The sequence below is a fragment of the Alligator mississippiensis genome, chromosome 6 (assembly GCF_030867095.1).
Source record: "Alligator mississippiensis isolate rAllMis1 chromosome 6, rAllMis1, whole genome shotgun sequence".
NCBI lineage: Eukaryota > Metazoa > Chordata > Crocodylia > Alligatoridae > Alligator > Alligator mississippiensis.
Window position 1 is genome coordinate 89,527,718 of NC_081829.1, and position 24,351 is coordinate 89,552,068.

General features: G+C 44.8%; 1 protein-coding gene across 3 annotated transcripts in view; it reads left to right on the forward strand.

Moving 5' to 3' along the window:
* Positions 1-24,351, forward strand: part of SHTN1 (shootin 1) — a 98,293-nt gene that overhangs the window by 13,983 nt on the left and 59,959 nt on the right. For 2 of the 3 annotated variants that reach the window (XM_059730096.1, XM_059730094.1), the window contains exons 3-5: positions 11,184-11,244; positions 16,311-16,405; positions 18,371-18,539. In XM_059730096.1, the coding sequence (XP_059586079.1) occupies positions 11,184-11,244; positions 16,311-16,405; positions 18,371-18,539 (325 nt within the window). Of the gene's footprint in view, positions 1-9,250; positions 9,437-11,183; positions 11,245-16,310; positions 16,406-18,370; positions 18,540-24,351 lie in introns of those variants that run through there. The other variant, XM_059730095.1, reaches the window with a different exon arrangement.

Below are 24,351 nucleotides of genomic sequence, written 5' to 3' on the forward strand. Positions count from 1 at the left end.
TCAAAATGGCCAGAACTGGTTTAAGACAAACCTGGTTGAATATAGTATCAGACTTAACTGATTTGGGTCAAACCAGTTTCTGCAGCATCTGTCCCAGACCGCTTCCTGGTTTAAGTTAAACCAGAGTCCCCCAGCATCCCAGAATGCTTTTCAGCCTTGGGCTGGGCTGTGCTGTCTGCTCCGGAGAGCAGGGCTTGCCCTGCCCCCCCTGCTCCCTAGCTGGAGTGGGGGCAGGGTTAGGGGCAAGGCGAGATGCCAGCTGGCATGGCTCCCTGAGGCAAAGGGAGTAGGGAGGAGGTTTATTCCCCCCTCCCTCCCGTCTCTCTCCGGGGGACTGCAGTGGGGGTCTAGCAGTCCCCATAGCAAATGGGGAGAGGGAGGGGGATTTAATCTCTCCCTTCATCCCCTGTCCCACTAGCAGCTGGGGTCTGCCTGGCCGCTGAGCAGCCCCTGTCAGCCATTCCCCCCTCCCCACTCCAGTGGCGGGGGGGGGAGCATGGCCAGAGCCAGCCAGCATGGCCCCACCATCCACCTGCCTGCTGTGGGGCTGAGCCGGGCCAGCCTGTGGATGCTGCTGAGGGCACGCGTAGATGGGAAGTCCACAGGGGCTGGACTCTTCTTAGCAGGCTGCAGCTTGGGATGGGGCAGCAGGGGCTGCACCACCAGATTGCTCCCGGGTCCCTGCACCCAGGCTGGATAGTGCTGTCATGTCCCAGCGATTGTTGCTCTGTGATGGCCCAGCCCGTCAGCATGGGCAGGGGCTGGCCGGGTAGCGAGCTGCTCAGGCCAGCTTGGAGGCGCTGACGGGCCCTGAGCCTGGCAGCTGCCCACCACAGCTGCGGCCATGCCCCCTGTGCTGAGCAGCGCCCAGTGGCTGCAGGCCCATCACAAGCTGCAGGTGGGCAGTTCTGCCCCCCTCGCTGCCTCTGCTGCGGCCACTGCTGCTGCTGCCTCTGGCGTGCGGCGCTGCTCTGGGTGGGAAGGAAGGAAACTTCAGCCCTGTGGCTTTTGCTCAGTGCAGGGGGCTCTGCCTCCAGCTCCTGGACACCTTCTGTCCATTCTGCCCATTGGGGCTGCTCATCGCACCGGGCGGATGCAGCGAGTGGACAGCAGCCAGAGCTGGGCTGAAGGGGCAGGGCTGAAGCTCCCTCTGCCGCGTGGTGCTGAGGTGGGGGGAGCAGAACAGCCCTGTCTGGCCCAGCCAGATTCCCCAGGCTGAAGCTTTCCCCACCTCCAGTGCCCCAAAACAGTGCACCAGGGGGAGGAGTGGGAGGGAGAGTACCTGCAAGAGGCGAGGGGAAGCTAGCTTGGCCCAGCAGTGCTGTTCTGCTCCCCTCACCTCTGCCTGCAACCCCTGCTCCTGCCTCGGAGCGTGAGCCTCTTCCCGGTGGGGCAGGAGCAGGGCGGTCAGAGCTGCAGTAGACTGCACGGGGCGAGCAGCGGAACGGGGGTTGGAGGGGTGAATATAGCCCCCCAAGCTCCCTAGCACTGCCGCTGCTCGCCCTGTGCAGTCTGCAGCAGCTCTGCCATTCCCATCCTTGTTCCTGCACCTGCCTGCAGTGCGGCCCCGCTCTGGGAAGAGGTTCATGCTCTGGCAAACCGTGAGAGGGAGTGCTGCCCCTTGCCACTCCAGCTGCAGGGGTGAGGGCACGGCCAGAGGCTAGCCTGCATGGCCCTTTAGGTGAGGGGGCAGGGAGGTGGGGTTATTCCCCCTTCCTTCTGGTGTCTGGCGGGCCGGGGCAGTGAAGGGCTGCCACTTGCCCCGCGCAGGGAGTGATCGGTGGCGGTGGTCGGGGCGAGCGGACCCTGGCTGTGGTGCCCTAGGGGCAGAGGGAACAGAGTGGGGAATAAACCCCCTCCTTGCCTCCTCTGCCTCAGGGGGCTATGTCCCCGGCACCGCCACTGCAGCAGTAAAGGGGGGCACCAGGCAGACCCCAGCCTGGGTCTGTGCTGGTGGGACAGGGAGGGGGGAACTAACCCCCTTCCCCCTCCGCCAGTTCATTTCAGGCTACTGCCGGGGCTGACCACATCCCCCCCAGCACAGCTTCTCTGCAGCTATGGACATGCTTTAGCACCCTCCCTCCCTCCCCCCCAGGTCCTGGCCTGAGCCATTGTAGGCATGTGCCTGCATTTCTGGATTTAATAGTGAATGTTTCAACCTAATGGTTCAACCTAGGCAGTTGAAGTTAGCTGCAAAGATTGAATCAATTCAGGCTCTGGCTTTTTGAATGTCTGTCCCTAGCTATGCTGGTGACATGGCCACTTAGGAACCTAGGTAGATGGGACAGAGAGGACATGAGCAAGTGAGGAGGAAAAGGATTGGAGAGAACGTACTATGCGAAATCCACTGACTCCTCCCTACCTTAAAACCGGGCAAGATGCATTTTTAAAATGTGAGATTTGAAGCGGGATGTGTTCAAATCAATCTTCTGAGCTTTTGAGATCAGCTAATTGAAAGAAGCTGTGTGCATTAGTGATACTCAGTGCCGGTCCAAGATACTACATGGTGACAGTGAAAGTGTTGTTTCTGAGAGGAATCAGAACTCATGGTAAAGATGATATCTTTTATTAGACCAACTAGATATCTCTGAGAGAGGGATTTCCTATTTCAAATTTCTGTTGTTCTTGCAACTGGGAAACTTGGTAATTAGTTGGCTGCAAACTTGGGTATGAAACCAACCATATTATTAATGACCATTTTTGTGCGGCAGAGCACTGATGGTGCAAAAATGGACCAAAGAAGCTCCCTGTCTGCTATGGGAAACTGTAGTGAAGTCTGTGCACACTGCTTCAGGTTGCTGTAGTTCTGTCTTTTGATGTTCAAAGATACTAACCAAAAAAAAACCTGTCCAAGGTGATTATGTTGGAAGCTTTTTTCATTGTGGAAAGTAAAAGTACCTGTAGCTGTTAACTTATGAAGTATCATACTTACAGTATCCACATAAGTATGGTGTGATCTGTATATGTGTGCATATACATACAATTTAGTGTGTGTGTGTGTGAGTGTGTGTGTGTGTGTGGTGGGGTGGGGGGGAGCGTGTATGTATCTATAGTTAGAGAGAGATGTTATATACCCATACAGGTGCAAACCATGCATTTGTTCTGTTGTCAGTCTGTGGTTGCTCTGACCTCTGAGATGAAGACTAAAAGAATGGAAAATTATGCAATTTTAAGGCACCTGATGACTTAAAATAAGCGTGGAACCTGGGGGTGTTGCTGCTGTCCTGTAAATCTAGGTTAACATGCAAGCATTTTTACTGCCAACATCGGTCAAAAGAAGTTGTGGGAAGTAAAAACCTCTTATCTGTTCCCGATAGTGGACAGAGCAGTTGGGGTCAGTATTAGTTCCTGTGCTGACAAAGACAATTCTTCCCACTCCCTTATCAGAAGGTTGTGGTATCTGAATGCAATTTAGTTTCTAATTCAAGGCCACCAACTGAGCACTCCCTCTCACGGTTTGCCAGAGCATGAGCCTCTTCCCCGGAGTGGAGCCGCACTGCAGGCAGGTGCAGGAACAAGGGCGGGAGTGGTAGAGCTGCTGCAGTTTCAAGGCCACCAACTGAGTTTCCACCAGTAGCAATCTTTCCAAGAGAGGGAGTGTCCAGGAGTTCAGCCTGCATCTGTCCCCTTTCCCCTGCAATCTGAGGGTGCTCTTGGTCTGGGGAAGGCATGGGAAGCAGTGTCAGCTCTACTCCTTCCCGGTTCCCAGGGGGAATGGAGCAGTGAGGAAAGGCTCCCTATGCCTTCCCCACACCAGGCACCCCTGGTCTGGAGAACAAGGAGAGCAGCATGGCAAAGCCCCAGGCCTCTTCCCCAAACAGGGCAATCCCCAGCTGGGGAAGAGTAGGGGAGATATTAAGACCAACCCTTGAGAAACACAACCCTCATCTCCCTTACTGCTACCCATAGCATGTCACTGTGTTCTTGGGGCTTTGGATTTTGTCCCTTTTAGTGTAGAAGGGTTTGAAGTGACAACCTTGGGAATTCTTTCATTTAGTGACGGCCTGCCAATGCAAGGGACTGGATTTGATGGCCCAGGAAGCCCTTTGCAGTACTATGTTCTTATGTTATTCAAAAAACTTTGTCTTTATTACCTTTTTTGCAAAAATACCACTTTGTTCAAAAACTTTCAGGAATACTTCAAAAGAATATTTGAACCCAAAGGCTTAAGTGTTTAGGTTATCAACTTTCCTTACAGAGAATTTCATTTGCAGGGCCAGCCTGTCCTATACTGCAAAACCTGCGGCCGCAGGGGGCTCCTGCGCCCAGCTGCTCACCCCCCCCCCCTTCCAGCTGCTGGCAGCTTCTTCAGGGCAGGGGGCCCCCCAAAATTATGGGTCGGCCCTGTTCATTTGTCTGGCTTTTGATGTCTTTGGTTATTTCTTGGTGGTTTTTCCCAGTTTTAATGGAGGGTTTTTACAGCCGACCTATACAGAATGTGCGGCTAGGTTGATTGTGTGCTGTCTTACACACATCAGCTTGGGCAAGCAGTATCACTTACGTGCATGTAAGTGGGATCAGGCCCTAAATAAATTTCTTCTAAAAGTCTGCTGAGGTAGAGTTCACAGTTAAGCTGACATATAGAATTAGTAATGAACTGTCACCTTAAGCTGTTCCTTTTGCTGATTTGAGGATTTGATCCAGTATTAAGGTTCATTAAAGCATGTGAATGTGTGCATAACTCTATCGTGCATATAAAGCAGGACGACTCATACTTGAGTTTCTGCACATGCACTGCAAGGTAAAGAAAGACCTGTTGTGTGCAGAAGGAAGTGTTGGCCAGCGGACTGGCCCTAGATCTTGCAGTTGGAGGATCTGATTCTTGTTCTGGCTGTTTCATTGCCCTGTGCAACCTTGGGCAAGTTGCCTTACCTCTCTGCCCCTCAGTTTCCTCATCTGTAGAATGGGGATGTTGCTGGGTAACTACCTTTTTAAAAATGCCCCCAGATCTATGAATGGAAATGACAAGAGTAAGAGTAAGCAGCGTGGTTTATACTTCTAGCACAGTTCATTTTTCCTAAATAAAGATGCACGTTTCTTATGGACGTAGCAGATGTTCATTGTGGGGGGGAATCTATTTTAGAGTGGAAATATAGAGTTCAGCACACAGTAGCTGGACTTAAAGTGAGCTGAGACTGAAAACCCAAAGTTAAATCTATGCCCCTTTCTCATCTCTGTGATAGAGAAAGAAAGCCTGAAGGGGTTTTGTTTCAATTTTTTTTTTTTTTTTGGTTTTGTGTTTCTTATATTTAGGAGTTTTTTCTGGTTGTTTTCACATTAAACATCCTGTCTCCCCTTGGAAGTCATTTGTATATGCAACTGGTAGAACTGTCATCAAAGGTACCAGGAGAAACCTGATGGAGACAGGAAATGATTTTTTTATGCAGTTTTTTTTAATACTTTTTTTTTGTTGCTATTTTTAAAACTTAGCTCACAGGAATAGGAGAAAAAGAGCTTCTTCTCCTTGATCTCACTTATTCAGGCGTGAAAAACATGTAGTTAACATTAACATCTCCAGTGAGGTCTTTAGCAAAATCACAACTGACTTTTGTAATGTATTTAAAGTCGAGATGGAAACTTCCCCTCCCCCAAACAATCCCTTTCCCTTGTTTACCTGTCTTAATGGAGCCAAAGCCTTGCAGCCCACTTGTTTCCTTTATGGGTCACCTTTTGATTTAGAAAAACAAAACAAACCAAAATAAAAACCTAGAACTGGAGGTGTCAAGGTAACAGGCATTCAGCTGGAAACAAATACAGATTGTTAATATGCAGCTCTGAAGTATCCATAGTTGAGGAATGAATAAATATTTGAATGCTTGCTGGAGATAAGCATGCAGAAAAGTGACTTCTGCGTAGCAGCGCTGGCAGTGTCACTGTGCCAGTTGAAAAGGAACCAGGAGAGATACCTTTACAGAAAGAGTAGATGGCCTGTGGTGGTGCCAGGTAAAAAGGAAAGTAATTACTCGGCTGTTTGAAAATGAAAACAAGTCCCCCATTAGCAACTGTCTGAGAAACAAAGGAAGAGTCCTATTTTGATGACAGGCCTTTTCATCTCTCTACATAGAACGTGACAAGTCTCGTATGATCCCCTTTTTTGAGAACATACTTAATTTTTAATTTGATACTTGCACTAAAATAGGAACAGATTTTTGAAATATTATAAAATATCTATGTAAAGAAGAGGGAGTTTTGGCCCATGCAGAGAAAATTGCTTAATTTACTCTCTGGTGACTGTCCTAATTCTGATGTATTAGCTGAGAAGTTGGAATTAATTTTTATTAGACAATACAAGGCACAGGAGGGTTTTGTTTGAATAAAAGGCTTTCATGTCTTTTTGCTGCCCTAGGATCCAGTCTTGCACCACTGAAGTCATCATGAACTTGCTTTAAGGAGTACAAGATCAGAGCCATAGTGGGCTATGTAAGCTGGTTGCAAAAGTCAGTGAAATCGTGGCTTCATTGAAGTTAATGGCTAAATTTGTACTGGTTTAATTGGCTAGGGAGAGAAATGACACACAAACCAGTATATCTGATTGGAAATTAGTTCAAATCTGTAACACCGCAGAAGTTCAGCGCACATTAACTGCTTTCAAAATGATCAAAGCTGGTTTAAGCTAAACCTAAATGGCTGCAGTATCAGACTTAACTGATTTAGGTTAAATAGGATAGAGCTTCTGTCCCAGATCCCCTCTGTTAACTTAGTCCCCCACCATCCCAGGATACTTTGCACCTTCCCTGCAAACCCTCTTCTCACAGGGTGGCAGGCTAGCCTTGGCCCAAGCTGTCTGCTCCAGCCAGCAAGGAGGTGTGCTCTAGCACCTCCCAGCTTCTGGCCTGGGCCACTGCAGGCGTGGGACTGCACTTCTGGAATCAGAAGCGAATGTCTGTTCGCTTGCTTATCAGTTCAGTCTACACAGTTTAGACTAACCCGTGAAGATTGAATCAATTCAGCCATGGGCTTTTTGATGGTCTGTACTTAGCCATTGTAACTAATGTTATTCGCCAGCCTCCCAGGGCGGTGTGCTTGGATACTAGCACCCATGAGGAGACCCACTTAAGTCATGGAGCTTCTTCCACATGTCACGTCATTGGATCAGGAGCTAGAATAAGCAATGTTGGCTTGTGTGCTGTACCAACCTGAAATACTGGTCAATTTGATGCAGTCCAACTTTCCCCTGATGTACTCGATAGTGTATTACACATATCCTCAGTATTTGGATATTTCCTGTTTGTTTGTAAGAAGTTGGTAATGTTAGAAACTATTTTTCATTTAAATAAATGGATGCTGCCTGGCAGGTTCCACGATTGCCCACTTGGACTAATAGGAAAAATTACAGGCCAAGGTATGTGAAGAGTCTGAGACCACACGGTTCAGCACTTGGAAGCAGCTAGAAACTCGACTTTATAGCTGCTGAAGAATTGCTTAGTAACCTGCATAACCAGAAGGCAGATATTTTGAAATCCGGAGCTGTCTGCTTGCCAAGGCTGTCGAGCGCGTGATCCTTAAGCATGCCAACACTTGAAAAATCAGGACCTCGAGCAGAATTAATATAAGAAAACTAATACAAAAAACTGAACTGAAGGCTTCTTCACTTTGGCTGATAAAACCAGTTTTCGGATTGGGGAGTGACAGCAGGATTGTCATTTGTCACATCACTTAAATTCCAAATCAGATCAGTTTTGCGCTGTCCATGACATTACCAACCACAGCAGTCTCAAATGCATATTTTGCCACAGAAAAGAAGCCATCATACTGAACCATGGATTGGGGGTGATTTTCTTTTGTATTTATTTTTATGATCTTGATTTTTAGTATTTGAACACTTCTCTTGTTAGGGCTACTGCTAAGTGTCAGTTCAAATTGTTGTTTCTCTTGCATTTTTTCTATTAAATACACGGACGGTTGATTTTTATGGTGAATCTCTTCATTTGTTTCTTCTAACATTTGAGTTTGATTAGAAATATATTCTGTATGTTCGCATCATTCTATAGTTATTCATTCAAAAGAGGTCAATGATTTTAAATACTGAGGAAAGATTAGGAGTTTAGGGAGCAGCTGATTGTTCAACATCTGAGGGATAGATGGACCTAACAGTTGTTTCCATGTCAAAAGAGACCGGTACAAGCTTTTACCAGGCATCTGACACTTCACATGAGCCTGCAGTGCTGCAAGTGTAGTATAACCACTCCAGCTTTAACTGTGCTTCATCCTGGGTCAAAGTTAGGGCAGTTTAGCTCATTTATAGTCATACAAGATCATAAAGATGTAATATTTAGGTTGTAACAGCTGTTGTGGGCTCCCGAGGAGCAGCTCCCTCTCCCTTTTTAAAGTGGCAAAAATGTATATTTGTCCATACCCTTAACTGTTCATTTCCCCTCTCTCTGATGCAATGTCAGTTGTTATTTTCTTTCTTTCTTTTTTCTTTTTTAATTGTGGTAAGCAACTTTGTTGTTATCAATCTTACCTGGATTTTGATGCAAAATTTTACTTTTCAGAATTTCCCATGTGTTTATTTGTACAGGGAAATGGTGATAATTGCTTACAACTTCTTATAAAAGAGAGGAGTTAATGTTCATACTACGAAGTCTCTGTTCTGGATGGGGTTCACTTGTATGGATCCGGTTGCAGGGTTGAAGCCACGCTGTTCAATGTTGAGGCAGAACTACAGCAAACGTGTTTTCAGAAAGTTAGGGTGTGGAGTGGGAATTGTTTTATAAAGTCAGTGCCTTGGCCTGGAGATCCTGTGTGCATGTAGATGCATGTAGATGTGCATGTAGATGCATGTAGATGAATTCCCAGGTGAATAGTCCCCCTGCTTTCCAGGCACTACTTGCATGCAAGAGTTGTTCATGCCATTAGACATGGGTTCAAAAGGATTTTCTGTGGGACCGCGTGTCTAAGGAGAGCTCACATAAAGAAAGGCTCGGTGTAGCATGTCCTTACCTTCACTTTATTCCACGTGGGAAGCTGTTATCTTTTTCATTGCACATCACTAAGACATTTGGAAGGTGTATTATCTAGTGGTTAGGACACTGGGAAGCAGTCCAGCGCCTCTCTGTAAGACCCTGGGCAACTTGTCACAATGCCCTATCTGTAAAATAGCAATAATAATGCTTTGCCTGCCTCCCAGGCTGGGGACGGAGGGCTTATCAGGTACTTTCATATCCTTGCGTGAAGTGTGCTGGACTGGTGCAGTGTCGCTGTTGTGAAATATTCAGCAACAGTTGGCATGGAATCGCACCGAGTCCCCTTGCAGTGGAGCCGCGCTCTCCGATGACAGCAGCAAGAGCAACAGCAGTTTTTTTAAAGCCTTTGCTGCTCTCCATTTCCCTGCCTCCTGCTTGCAGAGCCCACTTCTTCCTTCTGTGAAAACGCAGAGGGAAGGGACCGAAAGCGCCAGGACTCGAGGAAGAGAGGCAGCGCCGTTATGCAGCAGGTTATTTTGTTCCCCGACTTCCCTTTCTTCCCCTCCTTAGCAGGGAAGCAGCACGGGGCTTGTTGCTTACTCCTCTCGCTGCCTAGCTGTGTCACTGAACCCCTAGTTTCCTGCTTGTCACTGTGGCCTCTTTCTCTCCCACTTCTTCCTTGTTTCGCTACCCTGAGCTGTAGCAGCAGATGACCGGCCCCCTCCCCACTCGGCAGCTGCTCCTGCTCTTTTGATCCGTGTCAAGATAGGGGGTCGCTTACTCAGTGCAATGCCTCTTTATGCTTTCATTAGGATGGCCCTCAAAAGTGGCTTCCCCAGCTTCTCCTGTAAGAGGCTGCAGCTGAGACATCTTCCATCGCACCCCTTCTCCTAAGGAGCCAGATCTCTGTGTGGCCTGATCCAAAGTCCATTCGGGTTGGTGGAAAGATTCTTGTTAACTTCAGGCCTTTTGTCATTCATCAGTGCTCCTCTCCTGGTATCTAAAGGTGGGGACTTACCTAGGAAACAAAACAGGGAAGCAAAATTCCTCCCCCCCCACTCCTTTAAAAAGAAAAAAAAAGATAAAAATCTGGTTTTAATTCACAGCCTCTGATGAAGCAAGCCCTCTGCTTATGATGGCTTATGCTATACATCCCTGATTTGTTGGACTGTAAAGGTGCAAATCTATACTGCCTTATCGTGAAGTATAGTTATGCTGTAAAGGTGCCAGTCTTGTAGATCTTTTTCTGTTCCTAATTACTACAATCTTGTAAGGAAAAGGATATGAGGAAGTATGTATGCATTTTGGATGTGTAAGTGACATTAGATGGAAAAATCTCATTGAGTCTCTTCTTATGGACTGGTCATTTTTCCCCTTGAAGTCATGTGTTTTCCGTGTCTAAGTTGTCATTGACAGTATGTCCCACGAGCTGGGAATGATTTCTGTAATGTAAGGTGGAGGAGGCTGTATAGGAGTTTTCTAAAGTTACAAATATAATATCCGTGTTGTTCTCTCCATAAAATAGGTGCCTTGGAAGTAGGTGATGTTGTTTGAGCCTTCTCAGGCTAAGGAAGGCCTAGAGTTAGGTCTGCTCTATTTCTGGGTGAATGCCCTAGTATATGCTCCTTTTCTAGTCTTTGAAAAGGTAAAGGGCAGGTCCAGCCCTGTTCCTGGAAAGAGGAGACCGGAGGTCACACATCCCTCTGCATAATGCTTCCTATCGCCTAGCTCTAGGTAGCTCCTGCAGTTTACGGTTTCTTTGAATCTTTGGACCCTTCCCATACATTTTATATGGAGCCAAGATGCTTAGCCCTGTATTTTTAATTCCATTCAGAGGTGAGGCATATAAAAATAAGGCATTGCAGCACCTAACTTGTAGGCTGCAAGTCTTTTGTTGGTTCTGGCCCCTAGATCCTATGATAGTGGATATGGGAACCCAGGGCTCTGCAAAATAAGATTACTGCATTGTATAGCTGATGCACCAGATATACGCTTTTATTACTGTAAAATATATATATTAGGATTTGCTAGCATCTCTTCAGAGACTGTCTCCAAACTGTCTCTGTTTGGCTTATGAACGATCTCAAAGACAGTAACAAAACTGTTTGAAGTTCGAACTGCAAGGCATTTTTCTCAGCTGTGATGTGAAACATCCTTGTATATTAAATCTGCTACCGTTCATCCCTATGGTTTTGTGTGCGTATAGTACTGATTATTTAATTATGGGACCATGTTCACAGGTTTATTTTAACTTCTGTTTTCTCTTTCCTTGTACAGTGTGATAAAGTCAAACAGGAGCGTGATGAAGCAGTCAAAAAACTAGAGGAGTTTCAGAAAAGTAAGTTGACGTTCAAATGAGAATATTAACACTTAGAGTACTAATATGGCCTTTAGTATTGTGGGGCTATGTTGGGCTTTAGGCTCAGTGCATGTTTTTCCCTCCTTGCCTTGTTGCAAAGGTCTGTCCCAGCTCACGGGAAGTTAAATTCTGGCACAGCCGTCCAGATAGGTGAAATCAGTTGAACTGTATTTAAGGTGTGACATGATGAAAGCCTAGCGGGCTAAATTCTGTTCTGTGTCATTAGGAAAACGGAGCTAAGTTATACTGAAATAATACCCATGTGAACCAAGTAGAATTTGGCCCAGTTGTTCAAGGGGAGGGAGTCAGATTGCTAAAAATAGAGACGGCATTTAAGGTTTGTAGTACAAACTGATGCCTCTGGGCAATTTTAGAACAAATCGTATTTTCTTTGCTGTGAAAAATGTCAATATCCAGTTTTACACTTTTATGGTAGCAGTTCATGGACATTGTATGGTGTCTAGAAGCAACAAAGCGCGTCTAATGGGAGAGGAAGTATCCTAGTGGAATAGCTTCTCAGAAGAGACAATTACAATGGGACAGGGCTCTGTTATGTCTGGTTTGTGCTACTGCTACATGATGGAGCATTAGAAATATGAGTAGCAGTAATACCGGACGAGGAAACTGCACACTGTATTTTTGTGCGACTAAGTTAATGGAGAAATTTACATGCCTTTTTTTTTTTGGCGATTGTTCATAAATGCAATTCTGGAAAATAGCAACCTTTTGGTTCTAAAATATGCTTATATAATCGCTCCATGAGGCCAGCACATTCTTAAATAAGTCTAATTCCTGTGGAAAAAAACGTAGCCTGTTTGTTTTTGTTATGATACTAGGAATACCAGAGTGTGGCAGAAAATGTCAAGTAGTTAAGGTTTTAAAATTCAAAGTAATATTTGATGTTGTAAAATTTTATAGGTTTCCTTTATCTTCCTTTCACATTTTTAAAGAACATACCTTGTAAACATAGTGATAAAATGCCAGGAATATTAGGATTTTAAGGCAATAATAGAACCCATTATTTAAACGACAATATAAAAGGCAATTATATTGATGAAGAGCTACATCGGCTTTGTGTCTGTGAATAAACTTGGCCTGTACTCAGCTTCTATTTGTTCTCCTGGCATAAACACATATTGTGTGTGATTCCAGTTTAATGGGGCCCCGTTTGTATGCCAAGCAGCTGCATTTTAGGCCCTATTGCGTGATTTCATAGCTCTCTGAAAATTGGTTCTATTCAGCACAAGAGATAGAAGGTGGTAGTGGGGGGGAAAGCTTCAACACACAATCATTTCTTTTCAATTGGAGCCAGCAAGGTTGATGACAACATGACCATTGTGTTATAATGATAAGACCACTAAGGATCTGTACCTCTCATCAAGGCTTTCACACAACAGCAGATACAATTTAATTCACTGCTCTGTCAGCAGTGCTGATACCATTATGCCGTCTGTCTCCACAGTTATAATCACTGTCCTCTGAGAAATGCAGTTGAAATGATCTTGAGCAGTCAAAGAAACTCTCAATTAAGGCTGCCACTTCCAATGTGTCAGATTGTGTCTTATGCACTTGGTACAATTTTCACTTCCAATCCTGTTTATTTACAATGTCTACCAGTAATTACGCTTAACGTGTCATTTAGTGAGGGTGCCCCTGCCAAGGAGATTGTTGGGTGCTGCAGTACCATTGAGTGGGAGTTTCTCGCAGTCAATGCCATCAGCGGCTTTTAGTCCCTGATGGGATGCAGTAGTAATGTTGATAATGCAAGTATCGTGCTCATCAAGTCATAATTAGATGCCACTCAAATGTGCCACTTGTAATAACAGTGTTGATTCATGTTTTCTCGGTGACTGCAACTACTAATTAGTTAAGTGGTTTTTGGTTGGCCTGCATTTGCTGCAGATTATTATTACCCCTGAAAAAAACGTCAAGGTTAGAGATGTTTCTGGCCACTTAGTGCTGCTTTATGAATTTTAATTTTGACATAATAAGAACTTTGGACAGACTTAGGAAGTAATATATTTTTGCATTTAATTTGGAGAGAATTTTTTTCCCCCGAGTTAATCATAATTGCAGGTTAATTAAGCTTAAATGAACCAAGAGTAATCCTTAGTTTGTATTATCTGAGCCCAGTCCTTGTTTTCTAACTTTAACTAGCTTTGCACTCCAGATTTTAGGTCCCATCTGTAAAATGGGGATCATCTTACTTTCTCTGAAACTCCTGTTTGAGATGCAATTTCAGGATGCAGATGCATTCTCAATTTCTGAGTTCATGGGTTTGTCTGGGGGGGGTTTTACATACCTATAACAGACACTTTCTTAAGCTTTCCTCTTTCAAATGTATTTAGTTAAATCCTCTGGTGCTACATAATAGTAGCCAAGGAGGGTTCGCATTAGTGTAGAGTTTGGAAGACTTCACCAAAATATAGACGCTGTGTACCAAGATACAAAATGTTTTTCCATTTTCCAGTGGATTTGGGATTTTTTGGGGCCATAAACAGCAACATAACTTACAGCAATGTAAAGGGTGCTCTGCCTTATACCTGAAGTTTAATCCTGCATATAGTGCTCCTTGCATCAGAGACCATTGAAGTAAACACCCTGTCACTATAAAAAAAATCCCTTCCCCAGCTTTCACAACATAAGTCTTGTCCAGAGGCAGGATTTGTCATCCAATTATTGTGGACTTCAAAACTGCATTTTCTAAAATAATATGTGCATTTGTAAAGCAATGCTCAGATTTCTTAGCAGCCAGCGTTTTTTCTAGACTGCACAACTAATCTCATTTGATGTCCCTCAGGTTACAAACAGATGCTACGATTGTCCTGGGATAAATCACTTTATCCCAGGACAGAGTGCAGTCGTTCGGATATCCGTGCCCCTTCTCCCAAGATAAATCCAAAAAAGGTTCACAGCATAAGAAGTATTAGCAGTTTATCTCAGGATATTGCAAAGTACATTTGAGCAGTTTTCCTGAGATTGTGCTGCTGAATCAGTGACAGAAAAGTGTCTCTGTATTCAGCCGTTCATTAAACCCTGATCAGAAGGGCAATGTGTGTACGCGCCAATCCCAGGATACTTTTGTTCCAGGACAAACACGGGCACAACTTCTTTAGGGACAAATGAAGTGTCTGTTCCTAGCCTCAGAGTAATACTTCTAGAAGTCCTCAATTCTTTTATTCCAGTTATAAAACTGCTTTATGAAGAATTGATTATTTATATTTGGTCACATTTTTCAAACTTTTAGAGGCGGCCATGAGAGAATCTTTCTTTTCTTTGTCTGAAATTGTTAGGTTTCAAATCTGTCGTCTTGAAATAGATGTAAAGGATTCTTTTCAGACTCGAGTCTGTCATCGCTGGCTGATGCTGCAGAGTATTTCAGTCAGGGAGTAGTCCTATTTACACATGAATGGCCTCATTCTTCAGTCGGCTCCTGCAGCAAAGAAATCCGCTAGTGGGAAGCCAGTTGCAGAACTAGGCCTAAGGTGGGAGTTGGAAAGAGTGAGAGTGAGAGTATGGCCCGTAGAGCGAGAATGGTGCAGTGGTTAGAGTACTGCACCGAGGACTCGGGAACATCGGGTTCAGGGACTGCTATGGCTCAGATGTTTTATCTGGCTTTGGGTTAATCACTTAAAGATTTTCAAAGGCGGTTAGGTGCCTAATTGCCAAACCTGCTTTGTGAAAATCTCTTCCACCCCTTTAATCTACTTGTGTCTCAGTTCCCCTTCTGTAAAATGGGAATAATTGTACTTCCTTATTTTGGTGGGGTGTCATGAAGAGAAATACAGTTGGGCATTGTGAAATGTTCAGGTTTTGTAATAATGAGCACAATATATGTGCCTAAGATTGGCAGGTTATTTCCAAGTTGGAAGTACTACCACAGATAATTTCCCACATATGTCATTACACTTGCTCATGTCTGATTTCAGTCTTAGTCCCACAAAGGCATGCCTGTGGCTCGAGGGGTCGGGGAGGTCCCTCTGCCTGTATCACTTTGTAGGACTGGGCACGCAGCTCGCGAAGTCTTTGCTTCCACTCACTGCAGAGCCAGACAGAAAGAACTCGACCATGAATAATTAAAACACAGAGATCTGTGTCATTGCATTACTCAGGTCAGCATTTTGTGATTTTTTTTTTTTTTTGACCGGACAAACTTCAGATTTGCACGGCAACAAGAACGAGGCACACCTGTCTTGCAGCTTTTAATGTTACAGAGTGCATTTAGTAGCAATGATATCTATAAAAATTGACCTTAAATGAGAGAGTCAAAAAGTGACTGTAATCCTCATACAACATATCCAAGGTAGTCTTGATGTTGGAACTTGAATATTTCTCAGTTTCATGAAAATTGGGGCCACGTGAAATTTCAAACTAGGGCCGTGCTGTGGTGTCTGTATGTGGACTGTGTGGTTAGAATTTGCTTCCTAACAGGAAGAAAACTTGATTAGTTGCTGGCTAAAAATCCTTTCACTCATGGGTTGGGGTTTTTTTGTAGTTAAACCTTTTGCCTGATATAAAATAGGGAAAATATTCAGTCCATAGACTTTTATGAAAAGTGCAAAGTGTGTGTGGAAACGGAGATAGGGTGGACATTTGTTTTACAAACTCAGGGGCCGACTGTAAAGGTACCAATCCAGGACTGGGGCTCTTTGGGGACTGCTGCAGCACAAGTAAAAAATGATGATGTGGAGTCTGGGTAAAGGTTGTGATTAAAATGGTCCCTTCTGGCCTTTAAAGTCTGCCAATTTAGGACTTGCCTTTAGTCACCAGCAACCTCTCCAATTACAATAATGCCAGAATGGTTAATAGAAGGACTTTTTGAGCAACAATCCAGATACTCTCAATCTGTTTTCATAACCTTTCCAGTGTATATGTATTGTTGTTATCTCGGCTTTCATGAGCTTGAAATGCTTATTCTCAAAAAAGCTGACTAAGTCTAAGTATTCATAATCATGGGATGAGTGTGTCAAGTACAGAAAAAGGCTGACTAATTTTTAATCTCTGTAAGAACTAAATGTGTGTGGATTTTCTTTCCTATCACTTAGTTTCTCACATGGTTATTGAGGAAGTAAATTGTATTCAAAACCATCTTGAAATTGAGAAGACATGTCGTGAAAGTGCGGAGGCTTTGGCTACTAAGGTGAGAAGAATGACTGCTTTTGAGCTTATTCTGATTTTTTTTTTTTATGTTGAAAGAATAAAATCAGGGGATAAATCACCTGGTAAGCATAATAGATGCCTGTTTGCCTTCTGTTGAAGTATAAGTGGTAGTTTTGAGGGAGTTAAAAAATGTAATATGTGAACCTCTAAAATATAATTGCCGTTTATCCTTTTTTTTTTTTTTTTTTTTTGAAGAAGTGTCTGTTCAATTATGTTTTTAGAACAGTAATTCATGCCGCATAACTTTTTATCTATCCGGTTTTATACGTGTTTGGGTTAAATGGAAAACAACTTTGAAACTATCCCACATGTGACATAAAAGAATAATGAGCATTTCAGTGTCTGAATTAAATGAAAAAGTCACCCAAAGCATTACATTTCAGGTGATTGTTTATGAAAGCAAAACAAGGGCAGGCAAGAGGTGACCTCCAATGCTCAGTTGATTGCATCTAGTCTGATGAATTTAGCAAGTGTGTAATTTTCTATATTCCATCTCATCAGAAGTGCATTATTATTAAAGAATGTTTTTATCTCCGTGTTATATATTTTTGGTTGTGCAAAATGCATCTAAGCCACTTCATCAGAAAATGGATTACAGCAATTTCGAACCAAATTTCATTAGCAATGCTGGCTGTTTTGTTGTTTTTTCCCCCCTGCCCAAAGTACATCTTTGGATGTGGCAGAAATCACACCGACAAGAAATCTCTTTAATTTAGATGCATTAGCAATGTACTTTCCAGAGGTATTTACTTAATTGTTTGCATAATGACACGATATTAAAATTAATAAGATAGGCAATCAGCACATAACTAAGAAAACGAATTTATTTATGTAACTTCCCTCCCTTTCCATACTTTCTGTAATGTGCATAGAGACATACACAGGCAGTGAAAAGAGTAGTGCTGTCCCAGATTTACCGAATCTGACTTGCTTGTTAATACATGTTGGCTAAACTGCGCAAGGTATTTATTTGCTCACTTCCTCCGTTTCATTCTTTGGGAGAGGAATGTATTTGAAGGGGCTCTTTCCACAAGTAAATCTCCCCTTGTTATAGGGGGAGCTCGCCCTGGGTCACTTGCCCAGTACAGTAACTGTAGGTCTTCCCTTCTAATCCAGGGAAGCAGTATATAGTCTGTTAGGATAGTGTAAGAGTGATGTTATAGCTGTGATGGACCAGATACTATGTGAGAGGCAAAGATGTCTTAGAATGATATCTATATAGTTGGTCCAGTAAAAGATACTTCCTTAAGAAACCCTCACCTCTCACATATAGTCTCTTAGGGCATTTGTTCAGGTTATACTGCATGCTCTTGATAGAAAATCCAGAGTTCATTGCTGTCAGAGCAGAGATTTTGCTGCAGAGGGGAAACCGTTGGGTGATGGGAGGTGGGTACAAAAGCATCGTGGTTTTGACCCTTAATGTACTAGGTGACCTGGTTTTTTTCTTCTTGCTGCTATTTGAGAAATCATCAGTATCAAAATGATCAGAAGCTGATTCTCACATTGTTAAACTGTTGTGGTAAAGGATAGTAGCTGATAAAGTTTTCACAAAAAGCAGTATTACAGTAAGCCTGACGATTTGATTTGATTTGATTTGATTTGTGCCTATATAGGATGTTCATTAACCAGAAGTACCAGATAGCTCCATTTCTACTCCAAAAAAGAAAATGTTTTTAAGTGAACCAGAATGTCTGAGCCAAACTCTGTTAAAGGAGCAAGGGTGCAAGCCTTATAGTTTAGGCTTGACAGTCATGTTAAGAGCCATGTTTTAAAGTGATATTACTGTATTTGTCTTGCTTTTTGCATGTTTCGATAGATTTTATTTTAAGGATGAAGAAGAAACAGTATGCTTTGATTCTTTCTTTTTATTTATTTATTTTTGGCTACCTTTTTACCTGAACCTCTCAACCTTAAATTGTCACTGTGTGCATTTGTCCCTTTTCAGTTGAACAAAGAAAACAAGACCCTAAAAAGAATCAGCATGTTGTATATGGCCAAACTGGGGCCAGATATCATTACCGAAGAAATTAACATCGATGATGAAGATCCGTCCACAGAAACAGAAGGCAGCTCTGGTTCGTGCAACTCGCTGCACTGCCAGCAGCAGATAAAAGGTGAGCTGCGTTGCGCAGGAGAATTGTCATCCCACCAGACACGTGGAAGGGAAAACAAGTCACAGCACGAACAAGGAATGGAGTCCTGTGTTCATGTGGGAGATCCGAGGGTTACTTCCTTAATGAAGGTCTCGAAGAGCTATGGGGCTCTTCAGCCTGGAAAAGTGCGAGCTCAGGGGCGATCCGATGGCTACTTATAAGTTTATAAGGGGTGTTCACCAGGATCTGGGGGAACGTTTATTCACCAGAGCGCCTCAAGGGATGACGAGGTCGAACGGTTATAAACTCCTCCAAGACCATTTCAGGCTTGACATAAGGAAGGACTTCTTTACTGTCCAAGCCCCCAAGGTCTGGAATAGCCTGCCGCTGGAGGTGGTTCAAGCACCTACTTTGAACGCCATCAAGAGAAACCTGGATGTTTTTCTTGTTGGGATCCTATGACCCCAGGTGACTTCTTGCCCCTGGGGCAGGGGGCTGGACTTGATGATCTTCCAAGGTCTCTTCCAGCCCTAATGTCTATGAAATCTATGAAAAACAGGCATTCATTTCTTCTTGGGAGAGGGAGCAGTACAGGTGCTCTGCCTGCAGCTGCCCCTGCTGGCTGGGATCCTGACTTGGGGAAGGCATGAGGATGAGCAGCTGCTCCAATGCCCTCCCAGACCAGTCCAGGAGAGGACTGGGTCAGTGGGACAAAGCTCCCACCCATTCCCTAGACCTGGTCCCTGGTCTGGTGGAGTAAGTAAGGAGTCTTAGGGGCCAGACTGGTCCCAAGGGCAACCCCCAAGGTGCATCACCTGCTTTCCAAACTGGGGACTCCCAGCCTGTGGGGAAGGGTGCACAGGAGTGGCTGCTGCTCTGCTCTGCTCTGCTTCTCCCCTTTCTCTGGGAGCAGTGGGTGGCTGCTCCTCCCCTCCCAGTCTATGGGAGGTGGGGAAGCAACAAAGCAGTGCTCCCCATGCCTTCTCCAGAACTTCTCCCAGTCCTCCAGGAGAGATCTTCTTTGATGAAAGTGGAAGGTCTTATTCTCACAGGAGGCCTTTTTCTTGTGAGATAACCTTAATGAATGCCTGTACACTAGTGGTTTCTATCAGGAGAGCAGTGGTTCTCCCAGTAGAAGATAGGTAAAATGGTTCTTTTTTTTTTGTTTTTTGTTTTTGTAAGGAGCCTTTCCTCTTTCCAATAATAGCTATAGCAGTAACAACAGGGGGTTACTAGTCCTGAACTTTAAAGCTAGGGACAGACATTCAAAAAGCCTGAGCGTGAATTGATTCAGTCTTTGTAGGTTAGTCTAACCTGGCTAGGCTGAATCAGTTCATAACTGCACAGACATCCCAGAAATGCAGGCACATGCCTGAAGTGGCTCAGGCTAGAAGCCGGTGGGGGGGGCACTAGAGCAGCCCTCCCTTCCCATCTGTAGTGCTGAACTGAGGTGGGTGTGGCCAGACCCCAGCAGGGCACTCTGATTATGGAGGGGTTTCCCCCCCCCCCTGCTCCTGACCAGCCCAGCAGGGAATTAATAACACTGTGTTTAACACCCCTAACTCAGTGTTTATCACCCCTTTAATAAACAACAGAGGGACATTACCTGCTACCTGTTGATTCTGCCTTTGTCCCGTCTGCCACAGGCCGTAGCCAGCATGTGGTCTGCTAGCTAATGCTGTGCCTCTGTGTAAGGCAGAGGAAAGCAGAGGGGTCCCTGCTTAGCATGGAGTGGTGAGGGGATGAGGGGGAGCAGGAGGAAACCAGGCAGATGCCTGCAGTCTCTACCAGAGCTGCAGCCAGGGAGCAGAGGGGAGGGGCCAGCTCTGCTGTGGAGCAGAGAGCCCCCACCCAGCCCAGAGAGGATGCTGGGGGAGTCTGGTTTAACTTAAACTAGCAAGGGGTCTGGGACAGACATTGCATAAACTGGTTGGAGCCAAATCAGTTAAGTTTGATACTATATTCAACCAGGTTTATCTCAAACCAGTTTCAGCCATTTTCAAACCAGTTTATGCACACCGGACATCTGTCCTGTTACAGATTTAAACCAGTTTCTGATCACTTAAACCCATTTATGTGTAATGTCTGTCCCTAGCCCGTATCCAGCCTCATCAATTACTCTCAGTTTAAATTGTTGTGGCCACAGTTTAAAATCTATGCCAGGAAAAAGAGGGTGGGTGTAAAAATCAGACTATCTGCTTTTAAAGGGCGGTACAAACAGCTATCAAATTAATCAGCATAACACCTCTGAGTAGTAAGAAAGTATAATTCTCCCCATTCTAGCGATAAGAAAATGGAGTCAGTATTTGAGAGAGTGCTTTGCTCAACACTGGTCATCACCTGAATGTTGAAGTTGAGGTTAAAACTCAGGCATGCCTGGTAGTTTGCCACACAGCAAGATGCCCTTGATCCAGCTGGAGATTGTGCAGAGAGGGAGAGGGGTCTGCTTGGAGATCAGAGAAGAGTCTCATTGGGTCCTGGGAAGGTTTAGAAGCTGAGGATAGATGGAAGAGAAGAAACCATATCACAGAAGGATCAACTAAGCATGCACATATTGGGAGCTTGTCTCCTGTGGCTGTTGAAGAATTCATGAAAGAAGGAAATGTGATCTGTTTTACAGAAGCTAGTCCTGAGTTCTGTGCGATGCTTTGCCCCTCGCTTGTGCAAGTTACAACCTCCGCAGGCCTCGGATGCCCCTGCTTCAAAAAAACCCCTCCATTCACATGTACAGACTTATTTAATATTTGTTTAACACTTTGTGATCCTGGAGTGGAGAGCGCTGAGTATCTTAGTTGTGCAGTGCTGCAGTGGGAGAGGGTCGACCATACCATTGCTTACAGGGAGGGTGGAATTTTTAAGCAGAACGATGATAATTAGCTCCTGAGGGCAACCTGCAAAAAGTGGCCCCAGCAAACTGCATGTCTAGGCACCAACAGGGAGAATTCGAAGGGGACGCATCTTGGGATGCGTGCACAGATGAGAGTGTACACAAGTATCTGAAAAATTGGCCTTTAGTGTTTTGCTCAAGGTGAAAGCTCCTATGTGCATTTTTATATCTCCAAAGGGGCTCCTACTTGAGGTGTGCCCTTAGAGACTACTTTAATATCTCCACCATTAATTAGGTTGCTATGTGTGGAGGACAGGTAGGGGCCTCTTAAGAGAGGCGCTTTTCTTGTCCTGGAGAATGTGTATAAGGTTTGAGATTCTTCATAGATGCCCTCATCTTATTCTTTTATTAAAGGAACACTACTAACACACTTTCATTCCCCTTTTCTAGTAATGTGTAGTATTCCTATGACAGAAAGACAGTTGAAGGGGGAGGGGGTGCTTTCAGCTCTCCTGAGAAATATGAATTTTCATTTCCACCTGGGAGAAATTTTGCAGTCTTTGCACTCTTTTATGTCTGAGGAAGGGCACGTGTGCCCGAACACTTGCAAATAAGGATTTTTTTTTTTTTTGCAACTATCTAGTGGTGTAATAAAAGATGTCATCTCCCCAAGAGTTCTGATTACTTGAGGGGGGAGCTGCATTTCACGGTGCCTTGTGCATAGTTGGTTTCAGGGTTTTCCCTGGAAGGAGAGTGAATGTGTGATTGTAAAGCCACTCTTGTTATTGGGGTGGGCATAGGAGGGGGGGAGTCTGACACTTAGTACCTTCAGCTGTGTTTGACACTCAGGCTTTGGTTTTTTAACTGAATAGATGTCACACCGATTGTATTTTTTTAAGGCTAAGCACGGAGCTTCAAAAAACCCGAGGCAAAATCGATTGTTTTTATCATATTTTTGGTTGCAGTTTTTTCTAAGCTGCGTAGAATGAACCGGTAATGAACTGAATTGATGTTCAGCCTTTGGATGGCCAAGACGAGCAGAAACCTGCGCTGGCCCAGGCCAGTGCACCCCCCACCGCATGGCGAGGCTGCGTAAGGCTGCTGAACCCAGCTCAGAGGCAGCCCAGGCCTGTTGGCAGCTGGGGTCTGCAGGGTGGGGGGGAAAGCTCCCACTGGGGGTCTTCTCACCTGCTCCTAACTTAGACCTGGGCTGGGATCACCCTACCCCTGCCCTTTCCCCAGCTGCCTCTGAGAGGTGGGGGGGGTTAGGGTTAGGGTGGGGGGGGCGAGCTGCAGGGTTGGGAGTGCATCCCTCCTTCCCCCCAGCTGGGGTCTGCCAAGTGTGATGGGGGAAAGCACCCACTGGTGGGGGGCCTTTCACCTTCCCGCAGCTCAAGCCAGGCTAGGATTGCCCCAGCCCCACTCCCTCCAGCTGTCTGCTCAGAGGCAGATGGCTAGGGAAGGAGTGGGGCTAGGGCAATCCCAGCCCAGATCAAGCTGAGGGGGGTGGCAAAAAGCCCCCCAGTGGGAGCTTTCCCCCCATGCACCAGGCAGACCTTGGCTGGGGGTGGGGCAGTGCAGGGGAAGAGGGGGGTCGGTGTGTTCCCACACCCTGCCCTCTTGCCCTACCCCTCAGAAGTGGATGGCTGGGCAAGGAGTGGGTCAAAAGTGGATGGCTCGAGCTGCAGGAGGCAAAAAGCCCCACAGGGAGTGCTTTCCCCATGTACTGGGCAGACCTTGCTGGGGGAGTGCGCTCTCACCTTGCTGGGGGAGAGAGGGGGTACGCACTTGCTCCCCCAGTTGGGGTTGGGGGGTGGGATGCCCCTACTGGGGAGCTTATCACACCCCCAGGCAGACAGCTGAGGATGGGGTGGAATTTGTGTCTCCAGGCCAAAATTAGAGAAAACTGAAACCAGCATAAGACAGACCAGAATGTGCACAATTGTGTTTAGGAGAGAAAAACAACGTGTGGCAAATGTACACAACTACCTGGGTGCAGAAATTTCCTCTCACCTTTGAATTGCACATGTATACTAGTGGGCTGGACTTAGTCCTGCTCCTGGTGACATCAGCAACCAATTTTCTGTTAATTTTATTCGGAAGCAGGTTTGTGCCTAAAAGCCTCACTGAAATAGTCTGACAATGGACATAAGTTTTCATTTGTTTGTCGTCTTTATTTGCTGAAATTTTCAGGGAGAGTAAAGTTGAGGACACTATATGAACTAAGAAAAGTTTGAAAAACCCAACATTTCTAGAGACTTTAACCAATTTTACTCACTATTCCTAATATGCAATATCCAGTGTGTGTGTGTGTGTATGTGTATATGTATATGTATGTGTGTGTGTGTGAGAATAAATTTATAAATATCCAGTATATCTAATGCCTGCAGTCTGCAGTTGCCCAGGAACAGTTTTGGAAGCAAATATTGGTGAATTCAAGAAACTTTAATGGGTATGAAACATAATGGGGATGAAAAAATGAAGGGCAGGTGAGTGAGTGAGAGGGGTCAATGAAAACCAGTGTCTACTAATCATTCCCTATTTTTGCCTTTTTTTAGAAAACGCTAAGCAATTATTTTTACCTAAACTTTGATATTCTTCCATTATGTATGGAAACTGCTTTCCCAGTAATAAGTAACTGGAATCAAAGATGTTTATTCCATTCTGAATTACTTTACTTCATATTTTGATAATTAAGAAACAAAAATTCGGAGGGGAAATTACTAGAATGAGCTCTTGTATTGGTAAAGGTTATATTGTGACTCAGTTCAAATAATGTCACCAGGGACATAAATTGGTAGCTCTTCTGGGAGGGCCTTTTCATTGAAATCTCCCAAAGTATTAATTGCCTGTTGTTTGTATATATCTGTCGTATGATCCAAAAGGAATTAAAGTGCTTTAATTTGTTTTAAAGGCAAACCATTAAAAATGTTTTCCTGCTGCCATGGTTCTGGATCCTGGGGGATGTGAACAATTCCTGAGAAAGGGCTACGAGTGCCGTATCTG